Source organism: Polyergus mexicanus, unplaced genomic scaffold (genome assembly GCF_030449975.1).
Source record: "Polyergus mexicanus isolate NDT 795.1 unplaced genomic scaffold, iyPolMexi1.0 SCAF_16, whole genome shotgun sequence".
In the NCBI taxonomy this organism is placed as follows: Eukaryota; Metazoa; Arthropoda; class Insecta; order Hymenoptera; family Formicidae; genus Polyergus; species Polyergus mexicanus.
This window is the reverse complement of record NW_027223336.1, coordinates 617,901-643,527: the sequence shown is the minus strand read 5'-3', so window position 1 is coordinate 643,527 and position 25,627 is coordinate 617,901. Positions and strand designations below refer to the sequence as shown.

General features: G+C 34.3%; 3 protein-coding genes across 10 annotated transcripts in view; all 3 read right to left on the bottom strand.

Moving 5' to 3' along the window:
• The window catches only part of LOC138940034 (uncharacterized), a 62,470-nt gene extending 46,969 nt beyond the window's left edge, over positions 1-15,501 (bottom strand). For 3 of the 4 annotated variants that reach the window (XM_070308519.1, XM_070308518.1, XM_070308523.1), the window contains exon 1: positions 15,142-15,501. In XM_070308519.1, the coding sequence (XP_070164620.1) occupies positions 15,142-15,287 (146 nt within the window). In that variant the 5' untranslated portion in view covers positions 15,288-15,501. Of the gene's footprint in view, positions 1-15,137 lie in introns of all 4 variants that reach the window. The other variant, XM_070308521.1, reaches the window with a different exon arrangement.
• Positions 15,502-16,636: 1,135 nt separating this feature from the next.
• Positions 16,637-20,726, bottom strand: LOC138940203 (nucleolar protein 58). Of its 4 annotated transcripts, none has more exons than XM_070308832.1 (3): positions 20,413-20,726; positions 18,327-18,525; positions 16,637-18,130 (listed from the first exon to the last, which is right to left on the bottom strand). In XM_070308832.1, the coding sequence occupies exons 2-3, from the start codon at positions 18,495-18,497 to the stop codon at positions 17,765-17,767; spliced, it is 537 nt and encodes a 178-aa protein (XP_070164933.1). In that variant the 5' UTR covers positions 18,498-18,525; positions 20,413-20,726; the 3' UTR covers positions 16,637-17,764. The 4 variants fall into 4 exon arrangements, with proteins under 4 accessions (XP_070164933.1, XP_070164936.1, XP_070164934.1 ...); XM_070308835.1 differs by having other exon boundaries at positions 18,327-18,491; positions 20,413-20,719; XM_070308833.1 differs by lacking the exon at positions 20,413-20,726 and adding an exon at positions 19,500-19,606.
• Positions 20,727-21,063: 337 nt separating this feature from the next.
• Positions 21,064-25,600, bottom strand: Usp1 (ubiquitin specific protease 1). Of its 2 annotated transcripts, none has more exons than XM_070308828.1 (7): positions 25,530-25,600; positions 24,312-24,491; positions 23,979-24,217; positions 23,239-23,468; positions 22,662-23,173; positions 22,387-22,579; positions 21,064-22,093 (listed from the first exon to the last, which is right to left on the bottom strand). In XM_070308828.1, exons 2-7 carry the CDS (start codon positions 24,478-24,480, stop codon positions 21,514-21,516), a joined length of 1,923 nt encoding a protein of 640 aa, XP_070164929.1. In that variant the 5' UTR covers positions 24,481-24,491; positions 25,530-25,600; the 3' UTR covers positions 21,064-21,513. The 2 variants fall into 2 exon arrangements, with proteins under 2 accessions (XP_070164929.1, XP_070164928.1); XM_070308827.1 differs by lacking the exon at positions 25,530-25,600 and adding an exon at positions 24,744-25,234.
• Between the last annotated feature and the right edge of the window lie 27 nt (positions 25,601-25,627).

The following is a 25,627-nucleotide window of genomic DNA, read 5'->3' as shown; positions in this document are numbered from 1 at the left end:
AAGAATTTCAAACGAATATTTCGTAAAATTTGTTAATCTTTTAATTTTGCCATCTCTCGAATATTTTTTTCATATTCTTAAAATTTTAATATGGTACGCGCGTATATATCGCGGTGAATTCGAAATGTCTTTATAAAAGCTTTTAAGCGGTTAATATTTAAAAAATAAAATTTTACGAGAGAGAGAGAGAGAGAGAGAGAGAGAGAGAGAGAGAGAGAGAGAGAGACAGCCGTTGTGCTTCATGAGTCGATTATTTTAACTAGATTATCGATTGAAATATATGGCCATTTCCGTTATCTCTAATGGATTATCCCACCAAAAATTTTTCGCCGCGGATAACGTGACCAAACGAGATCATACAGACCGCGCTAAATCGGAAGCAGGCGCGAATCTATGACGCAACGATGTAGAATCCGTCAGATATCCGACGTCACGCTATTATTTTCAATCTCTCGGCATATTATCTGTCAAAGCGTTTGTTTGACCTATCCCCCAAGATATTTCCAAATGGATGGATTGCGGATCGATAAGAGGTTCATCAGGAAATTGGAAAAAGGCTCCGATGGGGCTAAAAAAAGAAAAGGCAGAAAAATCACGGGTAAATTGAGATGAAGGGTAATCGACTGCTTTGCCTGCCTCAGGTACATGAACTGTTATGTATGCCAGGCTCGACATTGTATATATTATTAAAGTAATTATTTCGATCAATTAAGTTATTAATAGACTAATTAAAATGGTCTATTAATTCAGTTACGGGGACTCGTTAAATCCGACGTGGTAGAACTCGAAAGACCGACGTGCGAAGGAATCGCTTAACGCTTTAAACTTTAAACATACTTGGATAGGAAACGGAGCGTGAACACGAGATTGTGCCTTGCACGACTATCTCCAGATCCTCTCAAAGAGCCGGAATTCGCTAAAATTCTGTTTCTCTTTTCAATTTTCTTCTCTCTACATTCGAATGCGTGTTCAATATATTAAACAATATTTTATCTCGAACACTCTTAATCTTGTTTACATTAAATATTATTTCCTTTGCTTATATATATATATTTATTCCGAGACTTGCTGTGCTTCGCTTCTCACGCTCTTTATAAAAGTATATGATTATCTCCTCGTATCGGTAACATAAATTAAGTAGTGATAATGACTGGTACTTGGCAATTTATCTGATTTACATATATACATTTCTCGCATACGTCGATAACAAGTATCGAGCTTCGCATACCTAGCGCTACTATTTCTTGCTTTAATGTAAATTTACATGACAGAAACCATTAATTATGCCATTAACGAGCCCGAGGTTGATGACACGAGTAAACCGAGCTTTCCAGAATATTACAGCGCAATATGCTTATATTATCCGTGAAGAAAATGCATCATTATACATAGCATCTAAACGACTTAAATTTAAAAATTTGCAACAGCGTCGTGATAAATTTCGGTTCGATAAATAAGAGCTCGATATTAAACGTATTTCAAAAGGCGAGCTATCATTAAGGAGTAATTTTTTAATAATGACGGAACCGCGTAGAAATGTCTGAGTCAACCAGATTATTATAGATCGAGATTGGGATGACATTTTTCTTAGTTACCGAGAAGAAATATTTCGAAAAAGAGACACGAACGGAAGGCACGATAAATTTATAAAGAACTCTCTGAGTGTATAGATCAAAATAATCGCAGATCGAAATAAATCCAACATTCATCGTTTTAGCCACATCTATTCGAGACACATAAATGCCTCTTTATTAGTCTAACAGCGAAAACATCATCAGCCGAGTGCATAAATTGCTTTAGCTAACAACAAATTAGTTCGTCGTAAATTCGTAATTTCAATTAATAACTAAAAGAACTCTGTAAATTTTTAACATAAAGAAATCATAAATTTAATAAATTAAAAAAACCGTTCTATATAGTAAACTTCTATACAATAAACTTTCATATATAATAAATAATTTCTCCATTATTGAAAAAATTAAAAAAATTTTTAATCGTTTATATGTTTATAACGTAAAAATTATTAACACTTTGACATACACATTTATATTATGAAAAAATCTATCGCAAATTGTTCAAAGAGGCCACGGAATCTGAGAGAGATTAAAATAACTTGTAAAAATTCTTGATAGCGATCGACGAAAACTTCTCTCGCTCGAACGTGGGTGTTCGTATGTTCGATCGAGTTTTATGCGCTACGTCATGACCGAGATGCACAAGGACGAGACTGCAGTTGCAGGCTGCGCAACCGTGTATCGCCGAGCGGGTAGCAGCAGGAAGTAGTGCGAGCGCATTATGATAATTATCATCCGCTCGCTGGAGCAGAAGCATGAGGCATCCGACGTCCTACTTGCGCACGATTAAAAAACATCTTTATTTTGTCACGTTCTTTCGCGAACAAATATATGATATTTAATCCGTAAATATTTTTAAAAAAAAATGTAAATTAATGATCTTCCTGGGGAAATTAAAATCGAATCTTTTTCCAAAAATTCAAGATAAGGCAGACGATTTGTTTTAAGATTTAAGATGCTCGAGAGTAAATATGTAAGAGACTATACGAATCGGAATATTATATTTCATGTAGTAATGAGTAATCATATATTTCAAAATTAATATAATGATCGCGGGATTGAACCACATACCATTAAACAATATAGAGAAAGAATTTAATTGAAATGAAATATTTTTAAATTGCATCGCATTTCGACGCTAAATTTCCAGGTCACAAAAGATTGCTATTCCGTGTATGTTAGGTATGAAGGAACCAATTAATGCCAGCAAAAGTGAAGCTACGAAATAATCTGATCCACCGAAATCTGCCTCATAACTAAAGCTTGCAACCACGAAACGATATGAAGCGTGTCCGCGTCGAGTGACTTTCGAGAATTACGGAGTACATTAATGCAGGATGTGCCGTTCATAAAGCACAGCTGATGGTCGATGGATAGCGCGAGTTTAACGCGGACAATCATCTCCGAGATAGTAGAAATTAACGATAGAGATAACAGCGTTTCTAATTAATGAAAATTCTATTACATTGCAATCTTAGAACGTTTAACTTAATATATTATATATACATGAATGCAAAAAATAAATTTGTTTATTTACTTGTTTTATTTAAAATATCGGATATATAGACTAAATGATAAATATTACGTTAATGTGACAGTTAAGTAATATTTCTTTGTGAGAATCTTTCGCGGTTCCTCCATCTCTTATTTCCTAATAAAAGGCTTTAACTCTTTCATATGGATGCGGGTATATAAAATAAATTCAACTTTAAGAGCAGAATCAATGTTGTTCAGCTTCTGTTCGAAAATAATAGCTATTCTATTCCACTAATGACAGAATGAAGAGGAAATTGTGTACCAAGCCTAGAATAGGCACGCAGTCTATCTTGTCAGATGCTTGATTGATACAGTTCATTAGTACGCATCCATATCGACACTATTTTATCAAAATTAGAAACGCTTCGTCACGTGAACTGAATCAATCTTATTTCGAGAAAGATGCTTCGAGCATAAAAAACACATGCCATAAAAGAATGAATGTAAAGTGTTTGTAGAAGGAAAATATGCACAAATAAATAATAGCAATGAGTATAATGCGTCTGTCATTTTCAGTTTCTCACGCGATCTTATAAGTGAAAAAATAGAATGTCATAACTTTTGAAAAATTCTGATCTCAAGCACTGTCGTAAAGAAAAGTTTGTTTCTTAATGCACATTAAAAATACACACTTGCGAAAATAAGCGGTAATCTACCAAAATATATTAAGGTAGCGAAGTAAGAAACTTCAAGAGGAAGAAAGAACGTAGAAAGGTCGCGAATAAAGCGAAAGACAAAGTCGGACGGACGAGTATGACATTAAAATGAGATCACGATCCGAGGATTAAAATATCATTCCTGTTCATTCCGTTTCTGATAATTCGTTTTCGCATTGTTTCACTTGTTATATCTACAAAAGAGTCGATGTGTTTTACGAGTTGACGAGAAGAAAACGGAACTAAAATCCGAGCCAGTATCCCTTCGCGATCCGCCATTTATCTCGATACTGCGTGTCACCGAAGTGAAAATTACGTCAGTGTCGACCCGATAATTCTCAGCTTTTTTTTCACGTACGATCTAATGTTACGAGATTTTTTTACGGCTTCCCCGCAGTATCCTTGAACCTTCAACTCGGGAAACTCTCTCTCGGCAGCTGTAAATTGTTCAAAAGTCGGAGGAGATATGGTCACGCGAGGTACGGCACGTCACCGACACAATCGTTCCTATAATATTGCCGATATCGATACAATCTCATTCCCGATTAAAAAATTTATATCGTGCTTGCTATCATTAATTTTAATTTATAGATAAAAGAGTAATTACATAAATGCTGTTTTGTAGTTTGTACAATAGTATGTTTATGGTTGTTCATAGTAATAATTTCGTTTGTACTCAAAGTCATTAAAAAATATAGCACGTTGAAAAAAAACGACTATCACTCTACATTTTAAAATACGAATGAAACACTATCATCTTTTATATTGAAAATTTAGTTTATTAAAAGAGTATTATATTATAATAAGATTTCATATAGATATCACATAACTACATTATTAAATTATCAGATTATCATCAAATATTATTAAATTAGGATCACAACGTTATTTTCGAAATATACGATGTCGAGAAGTCGATTTCGTATTTAATAAACTCGAGGAATACCTACGTATGTTACGGTAAAAAAATAAATGACACATCAAGGATAAGTTGAAAATTAAATCGCGTAAGTTTACAAGACTCGCGACGTGACAGATTCTGGAAATAGGCCATCTCCCAGCGAGACACTCCGGGATGCTGTTAGACTCTGAAATTAGACTTCATACAAATTGTTTTCACGTAAGGTAATACTCGACGGTGACATATGTCATTTACAAGATAATTCGCAAAGCAAATAGGGAACGAAAGGTCTAATGTATACGAACAAACAATCTAAAGTGCAATACAGCTAGACAAAAAAGTTACAAAAATTAATGCAGCGGACAATGAAGTTCTTTGCCAATTTTAAAATTAAATAAAGAAAAGTAAAGTATATCCAACGTTTCAGTGGAAAAACTGACGGAGATGCTTTTGCAATAGAAAATACGAGAGTGTAGTTTTAAAAAACTCGACTAGGGCATCTTTCAAACGAGCGTAGGGGAGGAATTATTCGCTCTAATGAAGCGCCATCGGTGAGTTAAACCGGCCATAACACGCGTCACACATCGTCGCTTTAAAGCGAGGCAAAACGCACGACAGAAGCACCGCATGCGTTTTTCCATAGTGCGGACAAAGCTTTGCATGTAGCCCCTTCGCATACTGGGCGCTGAATCATCCCGTACATCTCACACGACGATCCCACACGAGGATCTGAAGCGTAAATCATCGTCATCATAGTCGACTTGGGCTTAAAACGCGTACGGTCTGTGAACTTTGTGCGCGATGACGGTACTATGGAAGGTAAACGACACGCGTTAATTTCCACGCTTCTGCGAAACTCAACTTGCAAACGACCGCGGAGATGCCGGAATCTCATGATTTTAACGTATAATTTCGGACGGACATTATGACACTGTAATTAAACCGTGTAACATAATATGAAAATGACGTTCACTAGTTATCGAGTACGACATTATCGTATTTCACATTATATAAATTTATACTTCTCCGTTTGTCTGTGCTAAGTTTACGTAATTATGCGTCCTGCGCATCCGTAGATTCATTATTTCGCTTGGAATTGTATTGTAGATATAATCCGTAAACGATGATATTAAATTTTATATATATATATTGTATAAAACTATGAAAAGATAGACATGATATTACAATATCATGTTTTATAGGTGATATTACATCCAACATTGTCCGTATTTCCTCTTATACTCATGAATAGAATTTCTATTATATCATATAACGATGCGCGAATGGTCGGTCAATATTTCCGGAACAAGTTTTCGTAAAACAGCATCAGGTATTGTTCTCAAACTGTAGGATATTGATCTAGTGTGCGGGAGAAACTTGTTTACAGGCAACGAATGTCAAAGACAAATTCGCGATTTTTACATTTGCATTTCTTTCGGATTACGCCGCGTTTCTTCTTCTACACGTACCAAAATACTCAAAATTTCGTTTTAAACAGAAGATTCTCTTGCTAACAATTTTGTATTTAAAAAATCTTGTTATTCATAAATCTATTAGATTCCTTGATCATAGTTAAAAAAAAAAACCGCAAATTGCTACAAAGTATTTGCTTTTCTCATTTCATTGCGAACAGGACTCATCGATCCAAGAATCTGCGAGATGACACGAAGATTTATCGAGAAACGCCTGTGCAAAATTGTCAGTCAGCTGTACGAAAATAAGATCGCGTCATTAATCCGAGAATCGTATGGTTTTCTTTTCACGCAAACTTAAGGCGAATTTATTTCGCATAAACACGTGTCCGTCATGACAGATAAAAATATATTTAAATACCGAAGAAGTTCAGATGCACGCGTACGTTCAACGTGAAGTATTTTGTACCAAATTATTTATAATGTTACTCTTACATAATACATGCGATCAGATCATGAAACCATAAAACGATTATTAACGTAGCTTTATTCTTAAAAATATTAATTTTATTAGAAATATCACAAACACTTTCTGTTATATTTTCTCTAATATTAATATATGTTATATATTTTTTCCGTCAACTTTCTGTCAACTGCTGCATATAAAGTTTTTATAAGTTTTCACCCTAAATTCAGAAAGTTTCTCCATTGCTATGATATTGCATTCTCTCTCTTTTAACATGTATTCTTTTGAAAATAGTTTTTTTTTTTTTATTAAATTTTTTATCCTTTTGTTCCGCTAATTTTTTTTTCTACTGTATTTGCTCTATATTTATAACTTGTAAAAACAGATGCATACTTTAATGTTAATGTAATGTGTTTTGCCTATGTAAGTGACGAGATAAATCTTTCATTTAAAAATATTACAATATGTTGCAAAAATATGTTTCTCAAAAGACGAGTGTCGCGTAAATTCTAAAAAGTGTTCTATAAATAAAGGAAAAAAGATATTAAAATCTCCAAACTATTATTTACATATTTATTTCTCGACAACAATAATCCATGTGATTTAGAGTTACTTTCAATTATGCAAAAAAATACCGATGAATATAATAATAAGATGAAAAAACTCATATATCGCAATGGCAAATTTATTTTCGAGATAATAGCACAGTCCTTTTAATGAATGCATTCATTAAATCTCATTTATGTGGTCCAATTAAAATACACTTACAATTATTCAATAATTCTAAATCAACTATTTAAGGCAGTAGACTGCTGTTTCAATTTTTTCTTCTACGGATTCTTTTATTTATTCCAAGCTATTCGACAACATTTTTCTAACGAACCAACGGTGGACAACGCTCGGTATTTTTCCAAAATCATTCGCGCGATTCCACAAATTTATTATGAGGTTTAGGAGCTGCCGTCTACGAGGATCCATAATCCGAGATTGATCCATCTTACGATGACGTAAAAGAAGACTAGCCGATTGATCGTGCACGCGACCTCAAAGAGGTTGTGCTCGGTGGATATGCCACGCAGAAGATCGCGAAGGACCGGCTCGTCGGCGAGAAAGATCTCGCAGGATCGATCGACAGGTTCGATTTTGCGATTGACAATTTTACTTTCCGAATAACTCCGCCGGATAGTTCTCGGATCCACGTCATTCTGCATCCATCCTTCTATCACGCGCAAGATGGAACATACCTCGCCCATGATATTCGCGGCGATCGTTTAGCGAGAAAACGATCGTCGTGTCGACGGGACCGATTAACGACTAATCGCCACTCGTTCGCGAGTGCTTCCCGATGGCATTCTGGCAAGCGAAAATGACTTTTCGCGCTATGCAACTTCGGTTATCTAACTTGGCATCGTCATCGGTCAAAAGTTGCATCGTTACGAAATCTGTGACGCGCGCTCGTAGGCGGCCAATCCATAGATGTATTATACAAGATGCCGTGAAACGCATACACCCCGTTGGATATTATAAAATCATTTGAATTTAGTAATTTAAAGAAATGTGAGATCTTTTTGTGTGCGCGAATATAAAAGAATAAATCTGAAAGAATAAAATTATATATTTTATTATTTTTATCATAGAACGCGCGTGAATTGTAAATTATTTAAAAAAAAAAAAAAACTATCGTTTGTTTTAATGAAACGGAAATTGCAGTTAAAGCTGAAATTGTAAATGTAAATTTTCGCGATTTGTGTTGAAATAAAAATCTGCGGAGATCCGATATCTCTCAATAAAATTCTTAAAATACTCGTAAAACTGAAAGTTTCGCGCTAAAAAAGATTTTCGTCTCGTTACTTTAACGAATAATCGTGCATCTCTTTTCAGATGAACTTAGAGGCAAGCTCGGCAAGTAAGCCGTCTGGGCCGTTGACACTGTCGGTTCCTATAAATAAAAGGGCGACCTACTGCATTCTAGGATCTGGAGACTACGAAAATATCAAGAATGTCAGCCCAAGCGTAATAGGGTCTGAGTTGTTTAAAAGAGTTAAAAACGAATCGCGTAAAAAAACTTGATTGAAATTTTATTAAATGTCAAAAAATATAATCTTATATTTTTAAAGTTATTAGCATAATAAAAAAAAACCTCATAATAATTCTTGTAAAAAATATTCTTTTATATCATATGTTTTCGATTTTCTAACTATCTCTTTGTCAACAGGGGGAAAAGAGGGAAAATAAGCCGCATACTATTCTACATAGAATGCTAAATATAATCAAAAGAAAAGAATCAGATAGAAATTTTTTTTTTAATGAGATGTTAGGCAATTAACATATTTAAAAGAGTCCCGATAGATAAAGCGCTCTTATATTTTCAATTACTTGAAGAATTTATAAACTTTAGAAGTTTATTTTGGGGAAAAGTTGATAACGCAATTTTGAAACAAAGGCAAATGCAGAAAGTTATTTAAAGAGAGTCTCTCTCTCTCTCTCTCTTTATATAATAACGATCAAATTATAATTAACTTTAATAAAAATATATTACATACGATATTATATACATTCAATGTAATTATAATTTAAAAAATATATATTGATTAATACATGCATTGATATAGAATATTAATATAATGAATATTATTTTATATCATTATAAATTAATCTTGCGCTAAATGCCAGTTATGTATACATATATTTTCTATTGATATCAGTGTGCGTGCGCGTGTTTATTACAAACGGAACGATCTTTTTTATATTGATAAATGAGTCATAAATAAAAACGAGTTTTCTCCTGCCGACGAAAATTGCATTAAAAATGCAACGGATGGCACTTTTCCTACAGAATTCCTCTCGTGTTGCTCTTCGCGGTCTCGCAAGAGAGATTGGAATAAGAGTCGGGAGAATTCGCAAGCTGCCGCACGACGGAGTTTCTCGATAGTCGCGAATTATATTACGAGCGCAATGCAATAGCGACGTTTCCGAGAAATTTATCAAGAAGAAAGCGCAACAGCAGCTAACGGAGAAAGGACGCAGCTGCGACGAATTAATATACTTTCCGTTCATTTCTCGTCGCAACGAACAATAAGGGACGCGAATCGGATATTCGTTGCTCCGTCTATTTCTAACGCAAGCTTTATGTAAGATGTATATCTCGAAAAAAGCCTGCAAAAATAATTCCGAATTTTAACCAATCATGTTCGGTTAATAAATTTTTCATGTAAAAAGAATGGATTGTAATTTGCACGATTTTTTAAATTTTTAGCAAGCTCTTTTCATTATAGTAGCAGGCTGCTATCTTTACAATTGTTCAAAATATTTCGCGCGAAAATATATCTCGCATATATTTATTCTAATCTAATATGAGATATAATTGCACATTTTAATTTTGTGGGAACCAGCGATCCAATCTTGATTGACTCGAATGTCGCGAACAATATCGAAATGTCTATCGCGACCGAGCAGATGGCGAATGCTATAACGGGATATATCTCATCGCGGCTTGCGCTTTCTGATAGACGATGGAAAACGGAGGTTGAGGAACTCGCCTTCTCGTTCATCGTCCAGTTACGCGGAAATTATGGAGGATGAGGGTGCATTGAGGGAAAGAGAAGCGTGGGTGTAACGCGAATGTATAGACGAGAACGGAGAGACGAACGAGGGGATAAAGAGCGCGAGAGAAAGAGAGGAATGATATATGTATGTGTATATGTCGGGAGGAGGGGGAGATGCAGGGTGCCCGGCTGCTGCGGATCGATAGAACGGAGCTGCGTGATAGTCGGCCTTCTACACGGATAGATGCCGGGAATCGTTGTGAATGAGACAAACGGTCTGCCCGACCACGAAGACGGTCGAAGGAAATTGCGAATATGCAAGTTATCCGCGATTCGACTTCGATCGCGTCAACCAATTAATTTTTAGCATTTTGAATCTGCAGTACTATTGCAAACACATATATTCTATGAGATAACACGCGTGTTAAGGTGTTGTAAAAAAGATGATGTGTGAAAATTATATTAATTACAAGCAAGTATAGCGTCTCTATTTACTTTATTCACGTTCAACTTGTAATAAACTTTAGAACTTTATTTTCAGATAATAATTTCGTGACGGAACGCGGATTGTACAATTATCTCTACCTGAAGTTAAATGAAAATTCGACAGACAAGATTTAAGTTTTTTGTAAAACTTAAAACTTTGTTATAGTAATTAATAAAATATTTGCGAATAAACAATGATTATTATTTTTTATAAGAACTCTACAAGTTCTATTTTATCTTCTCTCTTTATCTTTCAATTTTTATCTTATCTTTCCATAACGATTCAATAATATATAACTGTCAATCTATCAAAATATTGTATGTATAAAAATATACCTTTTCAAAACACATAAATAATATCTGTAAAATACGATATATAGATGCGATCACGATTTTCATCTAGAAACTCTATTAACCCTCAGCAAGAATGATACTTTAATGAGAAATACGTCAGAGAGCTTTACATGCGGAAAATCGATAAACCGGGAATCGTGAATGGCATATGCTGAGTCCGCGATGAATACAGCCCAAGGAAATTGCACGTATATACACATTTTCGATAAATGATGTATATCTGGAGCGAACTAATAACATTCGCTAAATGAAATATCCAATCACAGTTATAATTTTCTTCTTCAATAGCTAATCATTAATCTTCGGCAATATATAGGCTCTCTTTCATCAACAGAGTGTTTAAACAATTTTAAATAAATTTCTCTGGTTTTGATTTGTAATAGCGTATGCTTCAAATTAAAGTCGTATCGAAGTAAAATCTTCTTGAAACTGAATCAAAATCAAAATTTGTAATGTTACTTATCTCGATAGCAATTGGATGTAAATTGCAATATAATATAATTTTGAGTTATAAAATTTATTGATATCCGAGGAGAGAAAAAAGTACGCAACTGCACAGTGAGTGGAAATGTTTTAGACTTTAGACAGCTAAAATATTATATATATAATTAGTGATTTTTCTACTGGAAAATTTTTACTAGGATTAATTCATAAAGCGCTTAAATGCTGTACATATAGATATTCATTCAGCTTTAAAAAATTATAGTGGATTCCAACCTCCTGAATATGATATTAATTTTAAAATAAATAAAATGAAAGGGCAATAAGAGCCACGTTCTAATTTTAAAGATTTATACCAACAATACAAGTCTAATGTCCATATATTTATTATATCCCGGTTTCGTTTGATCATCTCATACTGTTACGACAATTCGTTGCGAATCGCGCATTTTTCCTCTTCCCGAGATATTGCATATACGATTTATTTAACTGCCGGAAGATGCGAGCATCTAAATGCAACAACGTGCAATTTCACATGTGGCGAACATCGCGCGTTTATGCTATTTGTGAATCCGCGATCTAAATTGAAATATGCTCGCGATGAAAATATCGCGTATCGGACGCCCCAAGATATTTTGCGATAAATACACATATTCAGGGGTGTTTTGTGAAACACGAAAAACCCAGTGTAAAATCAATACGCCATTCGCGCTAAAACCGAGAAGAGATTTATCGCTCGATGGAAGTAGAACTAAAATTAATGTTAATGATATGTAAAAATAAAATTACGTAACAGAAAGTAAAAATCATATGAAAAAGAAATTGTGTAATGAAAAATTAATTTTCATACAGCACTACATATATATATACATATATATATAATACATAACACGTAATTTTTAAATGTGTATATATAAACAAAAAATTTCTGTAACATGGATATTTATAAAACAATTCATGCTTTTTTAAAATAAAAACTGGGTATACTAAGGATTTGTACATTGTTTTTGTACATTATCTTACATATTTCGACTTGTGATCAAATTTATTTCAAAAATAAAGTAAATCATCCGTTTATGTTATAAATCATCCATCATTTTAAATCTTTACAAGCTTTGCCTGAGAAAATGAATTTTTATTCTTCATTTCTCGTATATTCTTCTGTTTTTAAATATAAAAATATTATCTTCGCATTCGCGCAATCTATACTGTCGAATAGGAGAATTGATAACCTTTTCTATCAATTGTTAAACTGTTACGATCCATCGAGAGATGAAATATAAAACTCGCTATTGTTAGCTAACCGATATGTAATTTGTATAGCAAACGTGAGATTAAATGAGAAACTCCTCTACGATCTGGAGAACGAACTAGGCGCGAGATAAATTGGCAAAATTGCACACATACACGAAAAATCATTTTCTCGCAAACCAAAAATTTATTAGTCCAAAATACTCGGATATTAATAATTGCAGTAGTACACAATAATATATTGTTAAATTATTCTGATAAAGATTTTCTCCGAATAAATAAGTTTAATAACTAAATAATCGAATAAAATATTAACAAATGTACGTAAACTATATCCAACAAATTATAATACAATTGACGTACCACGATTTTCTAAACATCCTCATATCTATCAATTCTTATCAATTCTTATTATTATCATCGCAATTTTCTTAAAAAATCGAAAATATTTCTCCTCAATATTTGTTTCTCGATAACAAATATTGAGGAGACTTTTAGCAAGCAAGTCCCAATTAAAATTTATTAAGATAAAGTTAGTAATAATAAATCATAAAAGAAAGTTTTATTTTTCTTAAATATCTTTTAAAAGCTTAATTCGCGAAAATCGTGTTATTTCCAATGTGAAATATCTTTGTCAGAAAAATCTCTACAAATTTTCATCCCGCGCTTCGTTGAATCCGTGACGTCCGGTGCCAAAGGAAAAATAGATTCCGCGATAGAACTCATACTCAATGACGTCATATGTGCGATCACAGTTCAACGGTCACTGACCTTTGCCGTCGCGCCGGTCACACCTGACGGCCATATACGGCACTCATTGTCCGCGTGACAAAACTCTAAACGCACAATGCTTTCATTTGCGAATCATTGAAACCTACAATGCCTTCGTAATGCCTTGGAATAGTATTGCGCAGAATCGATGCGTCTGCCTCGAATAGATGTTGCACTCGATAATTTACGCGTGTTTATCCTTTGTACTCGTGTACTCGTACGTATATAGAATGCGCGAGATCGCAGCATCATTTTTTAATAATAAGTATCGTTTAAAAGAAAAGCATGTAATTAGCTTTCTTGTAAAAAACAAGATTTAATAAAAGTTTACGATCAACGAGATAATTACAATAAAAAATAATATTATAGATAGAAAAATAAAAAAATAAGACAACTGTGTTAAATTTATAAGCCTTTATAATCCCTCCGAATTTTATCGAATCTTTTTTCTAATTGCAATAGTATTTTTGATTAGCATAATCAGAAATAATGAGTATAATAAGAATCAATTTTTATCAACGCGAAAAGTATCTTTGGCTTTGAATTTTGTATTTACATTCAAATTCTAATCTTTGAATTTCGAATCGAAAGGCAACCGTGATTTTTAATATATTGAAATATATTGAATAGTTTCGTGGAGTTTGGTTTTTTGCTGCGTTGAAATAAATTCGAATCGCGTGGATCGAAAACGTTGCAACAGATAACACTAGTCTCGTCCTTCTCCGTTAAAAAAAAAAAAATAAAAAAAAACATAGTCACGCGGGAATTCTTGACCTTCTCGATAACATTTTGTTAACCGAGATTTTGCGTCGAGATCGTCAAAAAGCACGCAAACTATATCGATCGTCCACGCTCTTCATCTGTACAAGGCGAAAACGTCGCGCGTATATACACTAACTCCGTTTTCGCGATACATCATGTGGGCAAAAAATATCGATTTTTTTATTATTATTTAATCCTTTCTTTTCTAATGTCATCAAAATTTCCATTCGTCTTTGAAAAAAATATAAATTCCTCTAACGTATATTCGAAATAAAAGCAATGAAATCTGTCGTGTAATGATATATCTAAAGTAAAATTAAATTTTTATGTATATTATGCATTTATATATAACTTTTCGTGATATTAAAGAAAAAGACGAGGCAAGAAATATTTTTTATGCCGATTCTTTTGAATCTCTTTAGAGAACTTCTATATATTATATATATTTATTAAGAAGAGATGAAGAATAGATCTCTATGAAGAAATATGTTTAAACAAATTTTGAATATATTGTAAAGCGAAAAGAAGAGAGGGCAGAAAACGAGGAACGGAAGAGGTCACGACCGCGCGTACGTGGCGCGCATCCGCGCAACTTGGGTTACTCTCGCATGCTACTCTTATGAAAATACACGGAAATGCGGACAAAAAATATACACACACGATAGCTCGATGCGAACAACGCATTTGAATCGTGAGACGCGAGACGCGAAACGTTTTCTCGCTTTTATCGAAACAAAATTAGAACGCGCGTGCCAATTCACGACGCTTGTCGCCTATATCACGAAGTTCGTCGTTATTAATAATGTATCAAAATTGAACGAAAATAGAATTGCCGGAGACACTTTCGCATCTATATGTTTTGAACGTTGGTGTCGAAAATATCGCGTGTTAGACGGTGTCGCGAAAAAAATTGACACCCTTCATAAATCTAAACACAAAAGACAAAAAGGACAACACAACATGTTTCGGATTCGGCACTTACTTACTTGGCGGGACCGTGTCCTAGCTGGCCGGACGACGTGGAATCATCGCTGTCGACGTCGTCGACATTCGTCTCGTCCGTAGGGGGATGCGCCGCGACATGACTCCCGTCGTCGCCGGTCCACTTCGGGTTCGCGACGAGGCTGTACATAGGACGAATGCACACTGTCACAGCGACGCCAAGCGCCGTTCGCCGGTGGTCGACATCGCTGATGACGCGCGCAAGGACGACGCGATGCGATCGACACTTTCACGCGTTTTCGCGATTCGCGCCGTGCAACCACGACGCAGGAAACGCTCGCTGTTACCCCGCGGAGCGGGATCACGCTGTCCGCAATGCTTTCGTCCACTCCCGATACTTGCGACACAGCCGCACGCGCATACACACTCAGCGCCATCCGACCAACGACTGATGCGCGTCGCGAACTGCGCGAGATGGCGGGTTCGCGACGCCGTCGCCATCTAGCGGCGAGCGTGGTAACTGCGTACCGCGCGCCGCGCTCGACAGATACGGTGACCTAAAAGAATGAAAAATAAAATTGACGAGAAAACACAGATTCGTTGTAATAAAGAAATTAAACGTTAAAATTAATCTAAAGTAATTATATCTTAAGAAAAATACAAAATTATAACTCTTTCATTGAAAATTTATTATTTGAAGGATCGTAGATAGAATAATATAGCGCTGTTATAAAAACAGAAAGAATCTTGATAATCTTAATTTTAAGTGAAAATTCCTTTATTAACTGTAAATTGAATTAAAACATCAACAATTTTTAAAGATAAACCAGTTTTGACGTACTCTTTGATTGCTCGAATTTAGATAAATTTTACCTTTTAAATCTTAATTCAGAGTTTAATTATTTAATATTGCATATATCATAATATATTGCATCAAACAAACAAAAAAAAAAAAAATCTCGTTCTAAAAAATGCATATAAACCTAGCACATGCCATTAAAATTAAGCATATAAATTTTAAGACATTTTGTATAAAATGATGCCGCATACTTTTTAAATCTTTCTTTCATCTGTAGAGAGTTTTCTGTTGTTGAAGAAAATATTCGCTAGTTCTAGTTGGAGCTGCGCCAGTAAACTGTTTTTTATATTAGTCTGCTGCTGACCTTGACTTTCTCGTGCAATGGCACCGACAGGTAAAACGAAGAAAAGGTAGTGACGCATGCACCTGCCTGCGATGGCAGTATTTAAAACCAAAGATAATAGTACAATTAATAACACGCAGCTGTAGACTAATTAAATGAAACACGAGTAACTCAATCTTAAAAATAATTTTAAATTTTGAAAGCCAAAATGTTACAGATTGTTCAAACAATATATTAATAAGTCAAGAATCGAGTTTCAATGCAAAAGTAAATAATAATTAAATGTAAAAATCACATTATCAATTATCAAATATTTTGGCTTTCTGATTACTTATTATTTTATTGATTTCACAATAAAGGTAGTATAATATGTAATATAAAAACACAGAATCAATAATTAAAAGTAAAGTTATTCTATACAAATCATTATTATATTGCATGGTCCATATAATTCTTCTATACGTATATAATTATTTTCTTGATCACGCTGTTTTTTTATTTGCAAAAATGCGTCTTCTATATCTATCTAGAAAGCTCTGTAAAATATTCACGCTTAAATGCAGAAATAAATCTATGTGTATGTGTATGTGTGTAGATATATATAACGCCGCTAATATATACTTTCCCATTCTTTGTTCGTCACATTAAAATATATGTAAATAAAAGCCGCCGCACTTCATGATAATTAAATTAATTCATGATTATTATTGCGCACGTAGAATATATTGATGAATGTGTGATACGTTTATTAAACGCCGGTACTATTAAAAGCAGGTACAGATTTGTCGAGGTAGACATTTACGTTACATTTGTTTTGTATATTGATTGCACTAATAGCAACACAACGAAATGAATTAATGATATTGTTCGTCTATATATAAAAGCTTCACACATATACACACTTCCACTCTTAGATAATTTTTTAATATGGAAAAGTGATTACTTTTTTTCTTAATTATTATAATTCTTTTTTTCAACATAACAAAAGAATAATTTTAAAACAACATTTTATGTATATACATATATGTAATTTCTGCTTTTAGAATACTTTAATATGTGCTTATTTAAAGCTGCTCATCTCCCTTTAATTACTGTATTATAATTCTGTGGTAATTACTACGAGGCATTACTTATAGCGATTGCATGTAGTTTTCACACAATATTAATATTTTTTACAAATATTGAATTAATTTAGTAAAATTGTATCTCTATATGTTGATAAATGAAATCGTGAATAAAATTAGATTAACAATATAATAATAGCTATGTATACATTTAAAGAATTCCATTTTTTTCTTTTAAGCCTAACTGTGTGTATTGAGACATGTTTTAATTATTAGTATAGAATATTTTAATATACAATAGAATCTTATTGTTTAGTTTTAGTATATAAAATATTTTTAAAAATTTATTTGTTTGAAGAGATTTACGTTTTATAAATATTCTGCTACATGTATAGATACAAGTTTTCATAAAGCAATTCAACAGTCTTAGTAAGGCACTTTTAAGGCACTCGATATAATTGTTACTTTTCTTTCTTCGGTTCGATATTCTTGCCCTCTTTCTCACTTTTCTCTTCGCTTTTCTCTTTATTAGTATCTTTTTTAGAGTTTTCTTCCTCCTGCTCCTCCTCCTCCTCCTCCTCCTCATCTAAAAGCTTAGAGTCTAGTTCATGCTTTTTCAGTTCCTCGTCCAATAAAGCGTCCCAATCGGACATATCTTTGCCTTCGCGAACTCTTTCCAACTCTTTCTTAAGCATGTCCAGACATTCCCGTCGTTCTTTCCATTTCTCCGACATTTCAAGACTTTTCTTCTCGTCGTCGATCTGGTCCAACATTTCCGCTTTTTCCTTCTCTTCACATTCTAACACATACTTTTCATAGCTGTCCACCTGAAAGAATGTACCATTAGTTTAAAATAATCAATAAATCTTTCGTGAAATTTTTGTTAAATTAACTTTTTTCAAATACAATACAGAAAAACCTAAAAATATAAAATCAAATAAACTTTAAATAATTTGTGAGTATGTATTGTCTCTGAGAGAAACAGAAATAATTAAAATCGAATTAATAAATATTCAAGTTTACCTTATCTTGCAACATTCTTTGAACATCATTTTGTCTTTTTAAATGTTTCGGCAGCCAAAAGCAGGCTTGAATAAGACGCAGGAATATCCAGACCGCTCCGGCAAGCGCCAAATAAGAGCAAGCGGTAAACACCATGTTTGTCATGTCCACGGTTACTTGCTGATACTTCATAATGATAATTTATTCCATTCAAATATGTCTATAATAGTAATGATTAGAAAATTAATTTTTACTTAAAATGCTTTGGAATAATAATCTGGATCATAGAAAATGAGATAAGTGATTTCATATAACAAAACAAGCACTTCGAAAGGGTGCTTGTGCTATTATTTATCAAAGTAAATTAAAGATATTAGATCATCTGTTTTTCTCTACATAAATAAATAAAAGCAATGTTTCATTCATTCAAAATTTGAAAAATGCTTTTATATTGTTTTTTTTTTTATTTTTTTTTAAAGACTTGTTTGATTTTTGTTCGTTTTTATTATTTACTCATTAACTCAGTTAACTCCATTATAAAACGCATCATTATTTCATCGATCAAATAACGCGTATAATATTTTTTTTATGTCTATCGTTCACTTTAGCATTGCATAAGTATACCAGTCACGAGACAGTGCACTACGTTGCAGTTCGACTCGGAGATGATTACACGGTGGTGATAGGTGACCTACTACGAATCTTGTCGTGTGCTTTAAACACCAAGAAAGATCGAAACGCGTATTTCTCGCGGTGAAATACTCAACGTATCTAGGTTGATTCGCTTCGATAGAGTCGGGAAATAATTCCGCGACGGAAACGAAATATTTTCACCTAGATAACGATAAAATGTGACATTTCGTAAACAGTGTGCAGATCGCAACGCGACATCCACTTATCGGTGTCTTCGCTGCGAATGACTGGTGTATCGATTATGTTTGTTCAGTGAAACAGAATGCGAATATAATATACACATACACTATAGAGAAACTGGAAATTTCTTGGACTTTTATTATACATAATATTAAATGTCGAAAGAGAAGCATGAAGATAAACTTTGCGTGTTTTAAGTGTTTTTGAAGTGGATTTCTTACCGAAAGTTGTGTCTGTACAATTTACGTGGTTTCGATTGCATAAATTATACGCGTATTCACGTCAATATATAATTAATTTATTTGATTTTACTTTACTCACCATAACGATAATGAATTCGATGTTTAATAATTACGGACGAATCTCGGAATCACGTTGTGTATTCAGAAATTATATGCACATAAAAAAGAAAATTTATTAAGAAATTCAAAATAAAGAATAATGCGAGAAAGAGTGCTTGGGATATAAAATTTTACTGTTATTAAAATAGTTATAGAAATAGAATAAAATTTTTATGTGAAAGATTTACCTAGTAATAGTGTCGCTTTAAATAATATCCAATAAAATATAATGTAGGTCACACAAAGGTTTGTCAAAAATTTATAAAACAAAAAAAATATATGGAAAAACATTAACGTACCAGATTAATACAGCAATCACTTTTCTTCTAATTACAAAGTATTATACATATATATGTACAATATAAACTATCATTAATATAAATTTTAAAATAAAGTAAAAATAAAAAAATAAAGATCATTTATCGATAAAAGTTACTGGCACTATACAATTTTTCAAGCTCGATAAACGTAACGTTATATATAAAATCTTTCATTATAGTTTTTAGTTTTGCATTCGTCATTGTATAATTAATATGTACTTAATCTTTAAAGATCACATATGGGTTATTTAGGCTCTATCAATATTTTAACAATAGACTCTCTCGAAGGCCTTAATCAATAAAAAATAAAAAAATGTTTAGAATTTATTTTTTAACTTTTGTCGTATATGATCATTTTCTACAGATGTTACGTATTAATATATATAAGTTTTTGTAGATTTTTTTCAAGTACTTTGAGACAACTAAAAAACTGCGACAAGACATTGTGACCCACATGTGACCAGAAATAGAGCAAAAAATGTGTGACGTACGAATTACTGTTAATAATTATAGATAATTAGATCTTCAAATGCAAAAGCACATTTAAACATTTCAATTATTTTATTCACTTACCCTTTGCCTTACTCGAAAAGTGTCGACGAGAACATAGCCGTATAGAACGTATTCTACCTAAGAGATACGAACTACTGAATGTATCACGTCCGGAAGTAGTAGCAACTACTATATGTCCGACTGACAGGTGTAACGTTACTCCACTACTGACCCCCTATAGAAATAATCGATATATGGATGTAGTTACGTATGATTGAGCTGACAATATACAAATATTTCAGTATATGTACACACGACATTCCGAGCGTGTGTGCGCATATTCGGTGAAGACAAATCCCGCCGGTTATTTTTCTGACGAATAATTTGTCCGTGAATTCATATATAGTCATATAATAATGTTAAAATATATATAATCTCCTAATTTATCGATAGAATTCTCTTCGTTATAAATTGTATATTCGCATCATTCATCAAACGTTATGCGATTTTTTTTATTTAGGCCCAAAACTAGAAGTGAATTGTACTGCTTTCCAGCACGTAATCGATTGATATCGGAAAGGACTCAAGGGGAATGACGGATGTTCGCAATAAACGACGTTTTAAAATATTCAAGTTATGTCGTAATGACGTCTATCGTGCGCAGCGATGAGCAGATCGGGTCAGGTACCTCCATCTTGCGATATAGCCCGAAGACAAATATATAAGTGCGTATTAAGAATACATAATTTTTTATTATCTTACAATTAACTCAATAATAAAACGTTCCACGTCCCAACTAAGGCTAAAATAGTCTACACGCGGACACTCGCTCCATGATTCCTTATGTTGATATTTCATTACATGTATACATATCGATTTCTTGTATACCGTCCGATCGCTAAAAACTTAACATAATATGTTTGGCGGACAATTTTGTCTATGAAATTATACACGCATCTAAAACGCGTAATGCGGCACGTACACAGGAAAAAGAATTCAGGTTTGGAATGTGTGATACATCACAGCACGGTTGTTAGAGAAGGCGAAGAGAGAAAAGGGGGAACAATGTGAGAAGAACGAGGCCCATTTTATCATCGTACTGCTCGCTGCTGCTTCGCTTGAAATTCTAAGAGGATACATTTTAATACATTTCCGATGCGGGGGAAGACAAAGTATGCCGGCTTATGTTGTCGACCTTACGTAAAACAGGAGATAAGGAGTGGCAGAATTTCGCGGATTGGGTGCCAGTTTATCTTCGAGCTCTCGCAATGGGATCACATGCACTGCTTCGTCGTCACACTCCAACCAGGTGACGCCTTGCTTGTTGCGCTTGATGCCGCAACAGTCCATGCTGCGACACCCGATTCTATTCACCAATTGCTCCTTATTCTCGCTCGTGCTGGGTTTGCTCCTGAAGTATTTAAGTATACCTGATGCTTTGTCAGAGGAAGAGGAGGATGATGACGACGATGAATTCGCACTCGTAACGCTACCATGGCCCGAGTTCTGCCGCTTATTATCACGATCGCAGTGAAAGTACTCCGCATACGCGGATTCATCCGGTAGACGTGCGTAAGCGACATAATGGCCGGCGGTCATCGTTGCACCCTGGTGCATTATGACCGAATACAATTTGTACACGTGCCGCGTCTCTGTTCCACCACCAGCTGTCGTCCCGCGGGTCTGATCGGTGCTGCACTCTTCGCAAAAGCATTGCAAGGTAAGCGGTGTTGGCATGTGATTATTGATCTTCTCCATTGAACTGCAAACATATATTTGATTATAAAAGGGATATCAAAGAAAACTTTTCAACATAAGATAAATATAGAGAGTCAAAAATATAATTACTTTAAAAAACAAGTTAGCGTTTCTGTGGACTATTTTAATATTTAAAAATTGTAATTTTATAATTATATTTAAATAAATGTCAAAAATATGCAAACAATTATTTCTCAAAGTTTTAATTATAACTTCGAGATATTAATTACATAGTTTCTATGTAACGTGTTTCTGTTAACCTTAATGATCCTGATCAAAATATTGCACAAAACTTACCCAGCAGCAGTGGAAAATCTCTTCAACTGCAAGATGAGAAGTCTCGGTAAGGAGGGAAAACACACAGCTCTACGAGCTTCATTATATCGTAGACAACGTGCGCACCAATATTTCTCCGTACCCCAAAGCAATTCGCTGGTAACTACGGCGCGTTTGTACACTTCGCTGCTATTTACCGATCGACCGTCGTCATCTGCAAAGAATATAAAAGTATCTCTTTTTATATCGCGTATTTTTATAAAATAAGTCTTACATTTAATCGATTAAATACGCACCTTCATCGTTCGAACGATCAATGTCGATGGGTACGCATATGTCGCAGAACGTTTCCTTACGTTCTGTCACATGTTCGCACTCGAGACACGTTGTACGCAATAGACTGATCCCTTCAAAATCCTCTGAGATAAAGCACTTTTTGCTCTCTGGTTTGCGCGTCCTTATTTCGCCGTTACTCTCGGTGAATTCGGCATGACCGTTTTCATATAATCTTGCAGATGTCGCGACACCGTTTGCGTTTGGCTGCACAAGACATACCGAGCTTCCCCTACTCGGAAACTTCTTCTTTTTTCTTTTACGAATACTCCTCTTCCCGGAACCACTGCTTTCCGTTTGCGCATCCGTTGAGTGATCTGCGATGAAATCGCGAAAGCCGCCGTTGCTCTGACCAAATTGGCTTTCTCTGTGTCTGACCAACAGTTGGAAAGTTTCTCTAATGTTATCAAGTAAGCAAACCAAAAGCTCATGAGCATCCTGCTGTTGATTTCCTTCGAATATCGGATTTACCTCTCTATAACAATCGATGAAGCAATATAAATATAAAATAAATTATTTTTATAATAACAAACTATATACCTAAGAGCTTGTAAAAAGGCATCCGGTTGGTATGGTTCACTATTCTCTCTTGCCTCTGATGCTCGCAATGCCATAAAGAGTTCATGCAACTTTTCAGTGGCTATTTGAATATGTGGTTTATTAGCTTCCACTGTTGGTCCAGCCAGTGCCAATAAATCTTTACTGCTCCAACTACGACTACTGCTCGATGTTAATGATACACCAGTTCTACCTAATGAGGAGGATTTGGCCTGCAAAGAAAAATATTAATAACTCGAGATTTTAATATATATTTCATCTACATTGATATTCAACAATTTGAAAATACAATAAATATAAAAAATTACAAAAGTAAAATTGCGTCACATGCAGATATCATTAAATCTTCGAGACAACAAGCCAATAAAAAAGAAAACAATTGCGTTTAACATAATTTACAATACTGAACAAATGTCTCGTAATTGAGTGACATTTTCTACACAGAAATTATAATTGTCGTTATCATATTATAATTATTGTGATTTATTGTGTATTATATCGAAAATATTTCTTTTATTGAGAATTGCAAATGTAAGCATGAGTGCTGCGAGTAATCATAATTGATCATGTAAACAATGCGCAATATAATATATATATTAGATACGTTCAATTGAAACGTAAACTGAGGCTTTTATGGAACAATGACTTTAGTTCACATTTTAGTTGAATGTATCTAATATATAACCCTTTCTTTACATCCAACCTATTTATCTAGTACTTACTTTTGTTTGAAGTTGCTTATCATTTAGGTTGGACAAATCAGTAGCTAAATGATGTAAATTATGTAGGAAGGATGGCGCAAATCGTAAAGTATATAATACACTATTAAGAAAGCAGGTATTTCCTAGATTACACAAGGTAGCTATCCTAAATCCTTCTGTACTACCACCGGTCAAATCGTAACTTCCATCCTGGTGATCGCTCAGCTGATTTCGGTAGCCATTCAACATTTTGCTTGTACCTTTGCAGACGGAATCATATTGCGTAATTAAGATATGTTACTGCTCGTCCATGCAATATGTAATTAAGCGTTATTAAAAAGAAAACTTGCATACTCAATGAATAATTTGACGTATCCAGAAGGCCCCCTCTTGTAGATGTACGAGGGGGCTGCGAAACGACGATGGGAATCGCACGTCTGCGACCCGATAGGGACAGGCAGAACTTCTTTCTGGGAGGAATCGAGCGTTTATCTGCGTCTTCCTCCGTTTCTAATACTGTCATCTTCTGTCAACCTAAAATATCACGAGATTTGTTTATCATAAACTGTGTGATACAAACAGTGCGTTGACAGATGGACGGGAAACAGACGTATCCCGTTGCGCGGGATTTCCCTGCATTCAATTCGCTTATTCGCGTACGTCGGGAATCCTTATTAAAATATAATTTTTTTCATGCATTTCTTTGCAAGATTCGTTTACGTTTTACTGAACTGCGTCAAACTGTGTCGCGGAATAAAATGCTGAATGCAGCATACATTTACTCACGTATGATCGAGTGGGGAAGTCATGGAACAAATGCGGGTTCCTTTATTATATCGTTATTAAATCGAACTAATTCCTATGTTAAAAAGCCACGAAGGAGCTTGCTCGATTCGTTGCAAGCTACATTTCTGCTAGCTTTCCGTTTGACGGATTACTCTTGGTTGACTTATGCCACTTGCTCCACTTGCTTGCTAATTTACTTCGAGCTCCGATTTACACGACACAGCCCGGAGTCGAGGAGCTCTCGAGGAAACTCACGCATGCCGCGATCGACGATGCAGAGAATAGAGAGAAATCTGAGAGGAGAGACGTTACGGCCCGATTTCAAGTGATCCCTGTAAATGGTACGACTTCTATGGACATAGAAACGTGGACATTAAACTACATAGCCAATGTTCACGAATTAATAAATGTGCACAATTTCGGTTGCATCCTGTCTCTCAGGTTTTTCTCTGATATATTAGTGCTCCTGGTAGACACACGGAAAAAATCATAATTCTTTCAAAACCTTAGAAATTCTCTATCCATAACCAATCAGGATGTTGGACAAAGCACGAGTTTATCAACTAGATATTACGTGGTCTATGATTTACGCGTGACTCTTTTAAACTATCTTTTGTAAAAAAATATTTTATAAACTATAAACTTTAATGAATGCGGTATACAAAAATGGTAGAAACAATGAAGGCGCATGCGCGGGAAATATTCCATAATCTAGGCTGCGGTCGAGAAGACGCTAGAGATGCTTCGAAGCATTTCATTAACCAATCAAAATAAAGAACTCTTTACTCTTTTTGTCCTGATTAGTCAATCAAACGCTTCCAAGCATTTCTAGCGTCTTCCCGACCGCAGCCCTCGGAAAATTCATAGTTTCCGTTTTCGCCGCT

Excerpts from the sequence above, each read along its gene's own strand:
- Usp1 (XM_070308828.1), bottom strand. The coding sequence starts at position 24,480 with ATGACAGTATTAGAAACGGAGGAAGACGCAGATAAACGCTCGATTCCT. Across the intron at positions 24,218-24,311 it reads TACGTCAAATTATTCATTGA|GTACAAGCAAAATGTTGAAT; the intron begins GTATGCAAGTTT and ends CCGTCTGCAAAG. Across the intron at positions 23,469-23,978 it reads ATAAGCAACTTCAAACAAAA|GCCAAATCCTCCTCATTAGG; the intron begins GTAAGTACTAGA and ends TTTTCTTTGCAG.
- LOC138940203 (XM_070308832.1), bottom strand. The coding sequence starts at position 18,497 with ATGAAGTATCAGCAAGTAACCGTGGACATGACAAACATGGTGTTTACC. Across the intron at positions 18,131-18,326 it reads AAAGAATGTTGCAAGATAAG|GTGGACAGCTATGAAAAGTA; the intron begins GTAAACTTGAAT and ends ACATTCTTTCAG.